The sequence below is a fragment of the Rhagoletis pomonella genome, unplaced genomic scaffold (genome assembly GCF_013731165.1).
Source record: "Rhagoletis pomonella isolate Grant_MI unplaced genomic scaffold, Rhpom_1.0 Rhpom_scaffold_00008, whole genome shotgun sequence".
NCBI lineage: Eukaryota > Metazoa > Arthropoda > Insecta > Diptera > Tephritidae > Rhagoletis > Rhagoletis pomonella.
This window is the reverse complement of record NW_023458562.1, coordinates 17951519-17964586: the sequence shown is the minus strand read 5'-3', so window position 1 is coordinate 17964586 and position 13068 is coordinate 17951519. Positions and strand designations below refer to the sequence as shown.

Sequence of the window (13068 nt, the reverse complement as noted above, 5' to 3'; positions counted from 1 at the left end):
GATTACTACATTTTTTTCGGAATTATTTAAGTTGTTAGCTTAACTTCCATTAGGTGAAAAAAAATTGAAATTTATTATTTTGAATTTTTTTGTAATTTTTTACTTTTTTCGTAATTTGTTACTATCTAAAAAATCTCTTCGCAAATCTGGCACATATTTGGTTGACATTCTCTCACGAAATGCAACTGCATTTCTATTTGACATGCTGCATGCATTTGATGAATTAATAAAATGAATGAAAAATGTTTAGTGCTTCGGCGCTTGTACAATGTAACGTTTAAGTAAACAATAAAAATGAAATTTGTGTGAGCAACAGCCATAAAATATGTTCATGTTTTTCCTGGTTTTATTTTTGTTCGATGAATCTATGGGCGGAAAATGTGAAAAATATGGAAATCGTAAATTCAAATTTTACTGCATGAATTGGACGAACAAATGAACGGACAGATGTGCGGCAAGCATGCAGCATTAAAGTGTAAAGAACCAGAGTAGAGAAGCTGTGAAGGGCCTAAACTGCTGCCTTTGAACAGTTCGACGTTTTATTGCTCGCTAAACACACCTTCTGCCACTTTTGTCATATCAAACATTGACGTCTACTCCCCTTGTAAAGTTTAGTTCGGAGCATCTTAACACAAATTATGGACTATAAAATTTGTGCGTATATTACATTTACATTCCTATATACTTAACATATGTATGTATAGCATGTATGTACATTAGGGCGGGTCATTTTTTTTTACTATGCGCGTATATCATGGGAGGACTCTACCTCGGCTCAGAAGGAAACATGAGTCTAAAATCAATTTGGAGTTTGCCCTATGGCGGATGTTATAAGAAATAACCCCTAAGAAGCCCGTTTTCCCAATTTGGCAAAGTTCTAATTGGTTTTATAACAATGGTTTCTTCAGCAAATTTGAATAAAATTACGCGTATAATCCTCCTATGGTCAAAAAAATATCCCATACAAATTGAGCCGTCCTAATATACATATATGTATTTAGCTGAGGAAATGGCAGAAGTCGCTACTATCACTACCTGCCCATGCGAAGACACCTACATATACTGCCCACAAACAGCTGATGCGTTTACCTGTTAAATTATGTCACAATTTTCCCACTTTCGTCTAGCGCATTTTTACGAGTTGCTCACTCAATGCGCTGACTTTGCTGGCCACAAAAATAGCTTATTTAAAAGCTTTGCTTGTTTGGGATGTAAAAGCATCGCCTTCATTGTGTGCGTACGGCACATTTGTTTGCTGATGCTGGGGTGTTTGTACGCATTTTAACGCACTCGTACCAAGTTGCTATGTCAATTTATTCGAAGAAATAACACAAATGAAATTTTGTCAATTTTAATAAAAAAATGGATTTATTATTTAATTTTATGCGCGACACAAATTTATTGCGGGAATTTTAATACGAAACATAGCATCTTCTTATACAACATCTTACATTAGGCACCTTCTTCCGCCGTTTATTTCAATGGTAATTGACATCAGTTTTTGTCAGATTGTCACTTTGGGAGAGCTGTCAACAGTTTTTCGTCTGTATGTGTTTATGTGTGTGTCTAGTGGGCGCTTTTAAAGTTGAATTGCCAATTTGACACTTTTGACACGCTTGTACTGCCATCCCACATTTCTTTCTTGTACATTTAAAAAAAATTTCGTTGTTTTTTTTTTCAAAAATGCATGTCTCCACTAATTTATGGTGATTGTGGACAAATGGCACATTTAGTGAGCACTTAAATAAATTTTAATGAATTTTTATCAAATTGTCAAATTTTGTTGTGGTCTGGGTTAAAGGGCGCAAAAATGCGGCATAAATAATTGTCTCTACCAAAAATGTATAGAGGAAGCTTTGAACATTTTTTTAAAACTTAATGGGCCGTATGCATAAAACTTAAGCAAGTGCTTTTTCGTAAAACTTCAGACCTTTTACTCAACTTGGTTAAATAAATTTAAGTGAAAGGTATGAAACTTTAAGATACAGTAATTGCTTAGTTTTTATGCAAACGACCCAATACTTAGAGTACTCTTTGCTTTGGGAAACTTTATAGTTGGCAGCTCTAAAAGAATGTGGATGGAACTGTTGTTAAATACCTGTGATACATACATATATAATTTTCGTATTATTAACAGAGATCCAGTTAAAATATTCACGGATGGAGAGGATGGCAGCGAACTTTTGAGGCCATCTCTTCTGACAGGTACGGTATAAGAAGTTCCTGTAGCAACCAGCGGATTGCCCCTGAATAGATGAGCTCATTGAGCGCTGAACGAAAACCCAGACATTTACAGTTGCAAAGTTTTTCTGATCGGTAGTCGACTCCAGATGCATTAAGGAGCTTCTGCAGCTAGCTAAGTGCCCAATTCGGTTCTGACGGGAGCTCTGGCAGGATGCTTAAAGCCCTGGTTCTTTGGTTGACAAAGTGGAACCATCTAAGTTTTTTATTCACATTATGTATGTACGAGTGCGACATCTAGGGGACGTGCCACAAAATATATTTAAATCTTTGGAACAGCAGCTCACGCACCCTTTTCCATTGAAACCTCATCAGCGAGCTTTTCATCTGCACGCCCTAGCAATCAATTGAGTTTCTACCACCAATGTAATATATACTTCCGTCTTTCATACGCGACCCAATGCGTAGCGTTCCACTTAATAATTTCACCTACAATCATATTTTTGCTGCTCTGCAGGCCACCGATACTGACCACTAGCTCCGTTCACTTTGGCTCCGAATAGCTGATTGAAACCGGCAACATATACATATATACGTATGTATTTAAGGATAAAAAAATATAGTAAACCCCTCAAAGCATTTCCTTTTATACATTTTTATTGCCACACTAACAGCAATCTGCCACGCATTCATGTTTCCCTACTTTCGTTAGTGTGTTGCTGTGGTTGTTTGTTGACGCTGTAGCGCTAGTTAGTGGCTGTTCGCTTGTTCTAATCGTTTGCTATACACATGTGTTGGCGCTACAAATTGAACTCAATTAACGCGCGTTAACTTCATTAACAGTTGACCAAATCAAAAACATATTTTCAACAACTGCGTTGAAGCTTGGTGGGGTATGTATTTATGTGCAAATGTATGTACATATATATAAACTAGCCAGTAGTAGTGGACTTATTAACAAAAAGAAATAAAAGCAAATTCTATAATATTACTCGTATTATTTTGCTTTTAGCATTTGCCCAAACCGAGAGGCGTGTTCAAAAATAATTCCTGCTGAGTTCTCAGACACTTATCATACAATGTGTCAGATCCTTCTAAAATTAACTATGCTGGTCCACCACATACGTACGTAAATATGAATATGAAATCCCTACATATAGAGTATTTATTTATTATTGTATGCGTCTCTCATTAGCATATAAATTACTTACAACACTAATAATTCTTAATGCGCTAATTAATTTTTTATCGCAACAGCACGATTTTTTTTTCGGTCATATTTACTATGCTGTATGTCCAATTAACTACCCCAGTTTATGCTGTTTTTTTATCCACTTATGCTTGACATGCCATTTCATTATTCGGGTAACACGTTTATATCCTCTCTAAGCCACAATAATTATCTTCCTTAATTTTATTTAAGAGCAGTTAATAAATTGCCAATTAGTAGCCAATTAGCAAATATTAAGCGCTTAAGCAATGGATATTAGCGTGACTAGTTGAGTGGATTTTTTTTTTGTGGAGATAAATGCTGAGAATGCATAACTATTAAGTGATTTTCTTAGCTAAATTAACTTATTGCAATTAAAAATTACATGAAAAATATCGTTAAATATGGTACCCTAATAAATATTTCATTAAAAATTTGGATACAGGTTTTGATAGAAATGTCGATAAATATTTCGGTAAAACATTTTATTTTATATTTCATACAAATGTTAAAAAAACAAAAAAAAATGTATTGTGTATAATTCTACTAAAAAATTCTTTAAAATAAGTCCGGTAAATGCAACGATAACATTTTTAGTACCAGTGATAAAAAGATCACATACAATATTCATAAATACAAGTTGTCGATAACTTCAACGATATCCACATCGATTGAAAAGTCGATAACAAATAAAGAGGGATACATATAACGATAAAACTCTCGACAAATGCATCGATAAATTTTTCAATAGCAAAAACGATAAGTAATTTGATAAAATTATTGGTAGTTGTTTCGATAACAATATGGATAGCGATATCGATGAAATGATAACATGTCATATAATAACGCCGCTCACAAATCTCCCAGGATGATAGAGTTGGGGAATAAGTTATTTAAAATGTCCTAGCACAAGAGCACATTAAGGCTTGCGCATAAAAAGTGAGCTCAAGACTTCACTGGAAAACAAGTTGAATCCAGGGACCGAACAGAGTCAATACCAAGATTTTTATTTTAAGATCACTGGAAAATCATTACTTAGTATTTTATTTTTATTTTTTCGATTAAGAATACTCGTTAAATTTTTATTTTATTTTTGAAAAATAATTATTTTATAATAATTATTAATAATAAATTAAATCTTATAATTAAGATTAGAATCAGTTTTTTGGATTCTTATTTTTTAGGAACAATTTAGCCGTTGTAATGGAGAGTGTTTTTTATGATCTTAAAAATAAAATATGAAAATAACGGTTATGATATAGTACAAAAAAAAATCATAAATGACGATCCCAATTTATCCTAAAAATAAAAATCATAAAATCCGTTTGAATTTGATCGGAAAAATATAAATCTAATTTTAAGGGTTCAATTATGACTTATTTTATAAAGATCATGACCGCTATGATCTTCCGTTTAATCTGTGTTTTAATAGCTTTTTCCGCTTTCTAAAAATCGGTGAATTTACTTCAATATCTAAATACTTTCTTGATCGAATGCTCACACTCAACTCACAGTACTCATAAAATGCAAATGAAAAAAATATCTAAAAATTGTATATGTTTTTCTATTTTCAGCTTCGATGTACGCGGTCGTGCACTCCAGCAAGGCATCCCTTGGGCGGATGAGAATGTCTTCAAGAAGAAAGCACACTTTTACTACGATACAAATCCGCCAGCGTTGCGCATCAAAAATATACAAACAAGCGATGCGGGTCTCTATAAGTGTCGGGTGGACTTTCATAAATCACCGACACGCTACTGGCGCATTAATGTAACAGTATTAGGTAAGTTCATCAGGTGACATGGCACAGCTAAAGTTTCGCAGTAAAATATAAGTTTCCTACCTTGCAAAAACAGAATTTATGAAAACAAGAAAATTACGGGAAATATTTTTAAATAACTGCCGAGTCCCTTTAAGTTTTTGCTACATGAATTATTTTTTTTTTTTACTAGTGCTTATCACGCATTTTTCGAATTGCCCATGAGCATTCGCTCTACCTGCATTTCAAGCGCTCATTTCTACCTTTGAGTTTGCTGTGCAAATCAAATGATTTCATATTTTTCATTCGGCATTAAGCCATTACCTTTTTCTCTGCCTCAACAATATTTCAAGCTCACAAAACCATACACATACCTATTAACATGTGTATTATATAAAGCGCAAGTAATACAATATAAAGGTACTCTGTGGCGTATACGCAACCACCCGCATATTTCGTTTTCTTTGCTAAACTCGCTCACTCGAGGCATTTGCGCTTCCGCAATGCGTATTCGTTTTATTTTATTTGTCGCTTATTTTTCACTTCTTCACCCTAGGAAAGGCGCAAAATTTACACTATTCGGAATTTGTTACACAAAAGTAACGATGCGATGTCGCCGCGCAGCTTGCTAACGTTTTCGTAACATTTTTCACTCTCTAACCAGCAAGTTATTTTTTCCACCTGCACTCGTGCTCATCCATACACTTGAACACCCATTTAGCTTTCTTTGAATTATTCCGAACTTCCACTTGCGAGCTTGCCAGTACAGTGTTTGCCTCACTACACCGCTACAGCTTCCTCATCCTCTACCCAAAACAATTTTTCATGCAGTCACCTTTTTTCAATTTATCCTCTTCCCTGACACTTACACTACTTCGCATACATAGCTTTTCATATTCTGACAGTCATTTTTCAAATATCCCACACTTCACTCCTTCTATTCTTCCCTTTTTCTTTGCAGTGCCACCCACTCAATTGACGATACTGGATCACCATGGCGCTGCGATACGCGAACAAATGGCCGGTCCCTACTTGGAAGGCGACAGCATTAATCTGACGTGCCTGTCCAGTGGTGGTGTGCCGCCGCCGCGCGTCTCCTGGTGGCGTGAGCATGCGCTCGTCGACGATTCATTTCATGTCCTGCCAGATGGCACCGTTCGCAATGTACTACATTTGAAAAATATTGCAAGAAAGGATTTACTAACGGTAAGTTTGTACAATTCATTCTGTTTGTGTGTATGTGTATGTGTGTGTGTGTGGGTGTTTGTTCCGCTGCTGCCTACACTGGCACTGTGCTCAGTCTCTTAGTTAGCGTTGGGTCTCGATCGCTTGATTTGAGACATGCTATAAAGATGACTAAGTGAAGCTAATAAAAGATACCATCGTTGTTGTTGTTACTAGGCTCTTGTGTTGCCTGTGCTGCCCCACATGTGTGGACAGCAGTAGAAGCGAGATTTCGTTGGTTGAGTTTCCGGTGAGTAGCTCGTGGTTCGAAATATTTTGAAAACCTGCATCTATAGTCCGATTTAGTTTATATTTAGATTATGCATATATTACTACAGAAACAGAAACAGCTCTAAAAAATGTTTCCGATAGGTGTCGCACAGTTCGATATACTCCGAAAACTCGCATTTTTGATCCGATTTGGTTTGGTTGTTCAGAATATATACTTCCTTCAAATCGATAGAAAAAGTGATTTGTTTAGCTTAAGTCTGGCACGTTATGAAAATTGTAACTATCAAGTTAAAAGTAAAATAATGTAAAATTTAGCTTTTATTAACCTTAACGAAAGATTTCGCTTATTTTATTTTAGTGCAAATGCAAAATAAAATTTTGTTTTTTAACTTTGTTTACATTGTTTTATACACTTTATACCGAGTTGTTTTGTGATGTTGATGGTAGAAGTTGTTTTTGGGATACTCCTTATATGGATATAATAGAAGGCTTTGATGCTGCTCACCTAGTTTCAATAACTCTAATTGTATATTGCAATATTTTTACGACAGTGCATTTTCTTATAAAAATTTCTTGGGTCTTGTAGTCAAAATATCCCACTTTTTTAACACTTTGTTTTACCCTAAAACAACTGTGCCATAGAATTTTTATGAGATTTACTCAAGCCTTCACATTCTCAACTCACTGGAAACTGCGCTGCTTTCTGTAAAAAAAATTGTATGCCTCCATCGGGGAAACAATTCCCAGTTTTCTAACTTAACCAAATAAAATGGAAACAACATATCGGGTCCACCATTGAAAATTTTAAATCTCTAACTGGAATTAAATTATAAAAAAAAACTAAATATTTTTGCTTTAAACGGGAAAGGAAGCAAAACTTTGTCTGCCTGCCGAGTAAGGAAACAAAGCCTTTCTCTCCTTTATGGGTACGAAGGAATGCAGGAGATATCAAGCAATTTCATATTTATCTTAAAACAAAGTTGCCAAATTATTTGCGAATAAAAATGAGAAATTCCATTCCATTAAATGCAAAGTTAATGAACTGAGGTGAAGGTGCTTCAAAAACCATTTGGATATGTCGTTTACTTTATCAATAATGAATGGCAATTTTATGTAATAAAGCACACCTACATGCATACGTGTGCAAAGTATGGAAATTTATTTGAAAACACCTTCTCACGCAAGGACACCGCATACGCATTTGCATAATCGCCAGTTCATGGCTAAAATAGGCGCTTCTGCTGATGAAATAAAAATTGATTTACATTTACATAAATACGGAATATAACCACGTGCATGCATTAAAGGTATGTGAAGTATAATCAACCATAAAATCAGGTGTGCTGGAAAAAAAATTAAATAAATATTAAAGTCTATTTTCTACTTTTGAAAGTTGCCATAGCAGCAATAACACCACTTTTGTTGACATAGCATTTATCCAAATATGTGGAATCTGTCGTTAAAAAAAAAACGGAATACTTTTCGGTCAACTTTTAAAAACTAAGCCCGAGCAAGTGAAACAAAAAAAAATGGTCCTAATCGCGAACTCTCTCTCAACGCTATACACCATGCATGCATATGTATATTTAAGCAATTCCGCGAATTCCCCTTATATGGGGGGAGTCTATGTATCTACATATAAAATCTATCGCGATTGTCTTGAAACAACAAGCCCTTGAGCTCTTTTTCCGCATCCTTATTTTATATCCTCGTCGCGAGTCGGTAGTTGTTCTATTCTTCAATGCTGCTTCAAGCTTTCACTAACTATTCAGTGTTTCTAATACTTTGCTCACATACTGTACTGGTATATAAAATTACCTAAGTATATTCTTGCAGTTAGGCAACATTTTACCGCCGATGCGTGAGTTCAATGATTATGACATAAAACATTGATTAACATAAACTGCTTATGCCATGACAAATGAATTGGATTTTCTGTCGTTCATCGTCTGCTTCCGTTTCTATTACTCGCTGCTTCTTATTACTTTTCGAGAGGTTAATCTATGTATTTCACATACGCAGCTCAAGGAATGTTGCTGTGCCACTCAGCTTGTTTGTGGTTGTGTTCAAACTGTTATCACCTCTACTCGTACTACATATACCAGAAATGGAAATGTGGAGTCCCGTATCTGATATATTAATTTCGCATTCAAGTATTGTGTGTATATTGGCAGTAAGCTAACTTCTCAATGTGTAAGCATTCCGAAATCAAAGCGAGACAGTCTAGTACCGTTTTTGTCAATGTATTGTGTACTTGAGTGCCGTTTTTGTATATGGGTTGTGTGACGGTACTAGCTCTTACTGCCAATATAGGAGTATTACATATGTACATGAATTTTAGCGTTATATGCGTATGTACATATTAGAGCTCTTGTTAATCGACTAACCGATTAATCGGTTAATCGAATAGAAAAAGTTGTTTCAAAAAATAATCGAATATCTTTAATCGATTAACCGCTCACTTTCGACTAACCGTTCATAATCGACTAGTTGTTTTCATTCGATTACTTGACAGATTCGACTATTCGAATAGTTGTTTTCTTTCAATATTTCATAAGTTTTGCGGTTGATAGGCTTTGAATATTTATAGTACCAAAAATGGTGTAGTACCGCATGAATTATGATGGAGATGAATACGTGACTTATAGAAAAATTCAAAGTGCATCCATCACCTTCATAAACTCATGGAATCCAGGCACGAGAAATGGTCTCTTGGCGCTCGTTTGAAATAGTTTCGCCATCTTCGTTTTTTCTTCTACGCTTGAAACTTTTAGCCGGGCTTGGTTCGGCACATTCACTTTGGCTACATCTGTGGACCTGGGGAGGATAAACTATGGAAAATTACCACTTATTTGTTCGTTAACATAAACATACATTTCCAGGTCCTGCTCCTTGTTCCTTTTACAAATGGCCTTCAAATGGGTTGTCAAAGACGATGTCGAATTATTATAGGCCATATTTTGTCCACATATTGTACACTTGACTTCCTTTCCACCTTCGGAGTTAGAAAAGAAGTTCCACACCCAGCTACGCTTACGTAAACTCATTTGGATAAAGCAAATTTTTGGTTTTGAAGTGAGAAAAAATTTGTATTTAAACATTTTTCACTATTCGAATAATGACAGTTAATCAATTGCACGACTAGTCGAAGTTAATGAAACGATCGAATACTTGCTATTCGATTTTCAGTCAATGCAAAAGTTGCTACTCGACTATTCGAATAATCGGTTAACCGGATAATCGACTGTTAACAAGAGCTCTAGTACATATGCACACTATTACGGTTAGCTTATTTTTTTTTTTTTTGAGACAACAAAATTCTGGCTTAAAAGATTTCTTTCCAATTCCTCCCAACTTAAAGAAATTGTATACTAGACAAAACCAGTGAGCTTCCTCACACCTAGCTTTTAACATTTTTTCATTTTGTAACTCTACTCTAAATTAAATTTGTTTTTTTGTACTTTTTCCTTGGATATTAATGTTACATTTTTTTTTTATTTTATGGGTAAATAAAATGCCACTCGAGGTCTATACAAACTGTATGCCACCAATCAGCCGGAAGTCGGACATCGATAAAGGCACAGAGTTGCAAGTTCTTTAGTTATGGCTCCTTTTCTAAGTTTTCATTCAAAAAATACTTAATTTTAAAATCCCAACAAAAAATTCCTCCGATTTTAATTTTTAATTTTTTCTTTTTATTTGTAAAAATGTTGCACACATCAAGCAGATTATTTCTACTCATTCATTCTATATCTCAATTACAATTCTTCTAGGGGATTTGATTTACATACATAAAGTGCCGAACAGAAGTATTGGCACAGTGAATTTTTCGCAATATATGCAAAGTTTCTTATTCTAATTTATTTTCGATAATTTTTTATAAAAATATTGTTCATTCTACATCAGAAAACTCAGGAAAATTCATTAAATTTGCACACTAATTTGCAACTTTTTATTCAGATTTTTTAGAAAAATCTAAGTATGCAGTTTTATAGCCCATTCAAATTCAGTATAACTAAATGCAAGTTTGAAGTCGCTAGAAAATCGCGTTGATTTTTGGTATTTTTTTTCAGGCAAGTTCTTCCATATAAAGTATATTCGACCACTATTTTTTGTATGGAGAAAATGAGCAACACCTTCCACTAAAAAATTTGCCAAAAAACAACGCGATTTGTTCGTTTATGTTTTTTGGTGTAAAATGAAGTATATTTTTATAAAAGATTATCGAAAATAAATTAGAATAAAAATCTTTGCATATATTGCGAAAAATTCACTGTGCCAATACTTTTGTTCGTCAGTGTATGTGTGTACATAACAAAAAGATAAGCCTAAATACAAGTATATATGTACTTTAATTTGCATTTATGCATGTAAATAATCGTTATATTACATTTACATTGAGCCCAAATGCGTCATTTGGGCGAGAAACCTCAAATGCGAGGCCAAATCACGCATTTCTCCATACAAATTCACATTTCCAGAATGACGCATTTCGACGCATTTACACAAAATCACGAAACAAATGCGTTCCAATTGCCGTACTATTTTATTGAACGCACTCAGAAACAAAAGTTCCACAAAAGCTTTGGTTTGTCTTTGACATTTGGAATTTTTCAAACACAAAACAAACACAACGAAATAAATAAATCTTTGAAATTTGTGTGTAAAAATTGTTAATTTATACAAGAGCTTTACACATTTTTAGTTTAATCAAAGAATAATTGCCTTTTTGTGTCCAAAAAGCGTTAACAATATAATAAATGTAGTGTTTGTTTACATACATTTTGTTTTTGTCTTCCCTTTTCATTTGATGAGAAGTCAAAGCAAATGCGGATCAAGCAGTGTAAACACCTTCAAATGACTGATTTCAAATCACGCATTTTGGTCCAATGTAAATGTAATATTAGATTGAAAAAAAGTTTACAGCATTTTTCAGAAAATTTTTATAGCCAGCTTTCCATTAAAATTTTTCACATAACTGCCAAACATGTATTTCAAAATTAGCTTCTCTAAAGTTAAATTATCTATTAATAGCAAACCATGCAGAGTTGAAAAATATTGTTTTCCTGCACTCGAGTGGCTGTCAACTTTTTTGACAGAATGTTTTGCATCGGCCACAGAATCAGCTTCGGTTTTCATTTCTATTATGATGCCACTCAGCATTTATTATTTAAAGCCAACCATCCAAACTGAGTCAACAAAACTATCACACAGCTACAAAAACCATCTTGTTCTTGGGTGTGTGTGTTTGTACGTAGTATGTCATAATCTTAATCCAGTGGAATTATTTATTATGTCCCCTCAACTGAGTACCACGAATTGTATGTTTGTGCTATGTATGTAAATAGGAATTTAAAAGATTTTCTATACGGATTTAACAGACAACAAAACCAAGATGTAAGCAAGAAAACAAAATACTACACCCACATACAAGCATTTAATAATGGATAGTATATAATGCAAGAAAGTCAATGAACAGCACAAACATAAACATTATTTATGTACATTAGACGTATAACTTTTTTTTTTAATTAAATATACGTACATAAGAGGCGAGAATATGGAGTGATGAAAAGCCAACAAAAATAACATTTTTATCGAAATTCGGTAGAAAGAGTTCCCACAGGGAACTCTGACAAAATAAATTTATTCTGAAAAAATACAAAGCATAATGGCAAAGAATTTTTAAAAAGCAATATTTTTGGATCGGAGAACTCTGGGCCTCCTGCATAAAAAGTGAGCTTAAGCTCCGACTCGATTTTCAGTACAAATTCTTGAGCTTGAGCTCACCCTTTCAGTGCAAAAATTGAGTCTGAGCTTAAGCTCACTTTTTATGCATAAGGCCCTCTGTGTCTCTTCAGGAGAATTCCAGTAATAATACCAAACTGTTTACTTTGCCATTTTGTTTTAGCCGAATTCTCAAATTAACTAAAAGTATCCTGCAATCCTGCGACACCATAGCAACAAAAATTCAGACACATAAATGAGGCCAAAGTGACAAGTATCGGTGGGACACAGTGACTTAAGTTTGCTGCTGCATGTTTTTAGTGGAGTAAGCTCGAAATTTGATTGCCAAACTAGCTGTTCTGAAATATGACAATTCCCTATGCGAGCAAGCACATGTCAAAGGACAATAGCGCAATCATGCTGAGAATGCAGTGGTCGGTTGTCTGGCAGCAGAAGTAGGATACTTTAACTACAAGTATAACGTACATTCATAGCAATGAACAATTTTTGGAAGAAAATGTTATTTTTGCTGTAAATTTTCAAAGGATAAAAAAGATCACAATGGGAACAATTATTGAGCTTAAACGTTTGCAATCCGGAGTTGCGATAGGTCGTTCATACAATTTTGTTCGCAAAGTTGCCATTTCACCAAAAAGCCACTTTGCGATGTTTTATGAATCACACTAATGTCTATTTTTATGAACGTAGGTAATACCCAACACTGTCATAAAAATCT

The 13068-nt window shown here is 34.3% G+C and overlaps 1 protein-coding gene across 1 annotated transcript in view; it reads left to right on the top strand.

Moving 5' to 3' along the window:
- The window catches only part of LOC118745205 (hemicentin-2-like), a 72383-nt gene that overhangs the window by 22398 nt on the left and 36917 nt on the right, over window positions 1-13068 (top strand). Inside the window, exons 3-4 of the mRNA XM_036478730.1 lie at window positions 4966-5174; window positions 6112-6356. Of these exons, the coding sequence (XP_036334623.1) occupies window positions 4966-5174; window positions 6112-6356 (454 nt within the window). The remainder of the gene's footprint in view (window positions 1-4965; window positions 5175-6111; window positions 6357-13068) is intronic.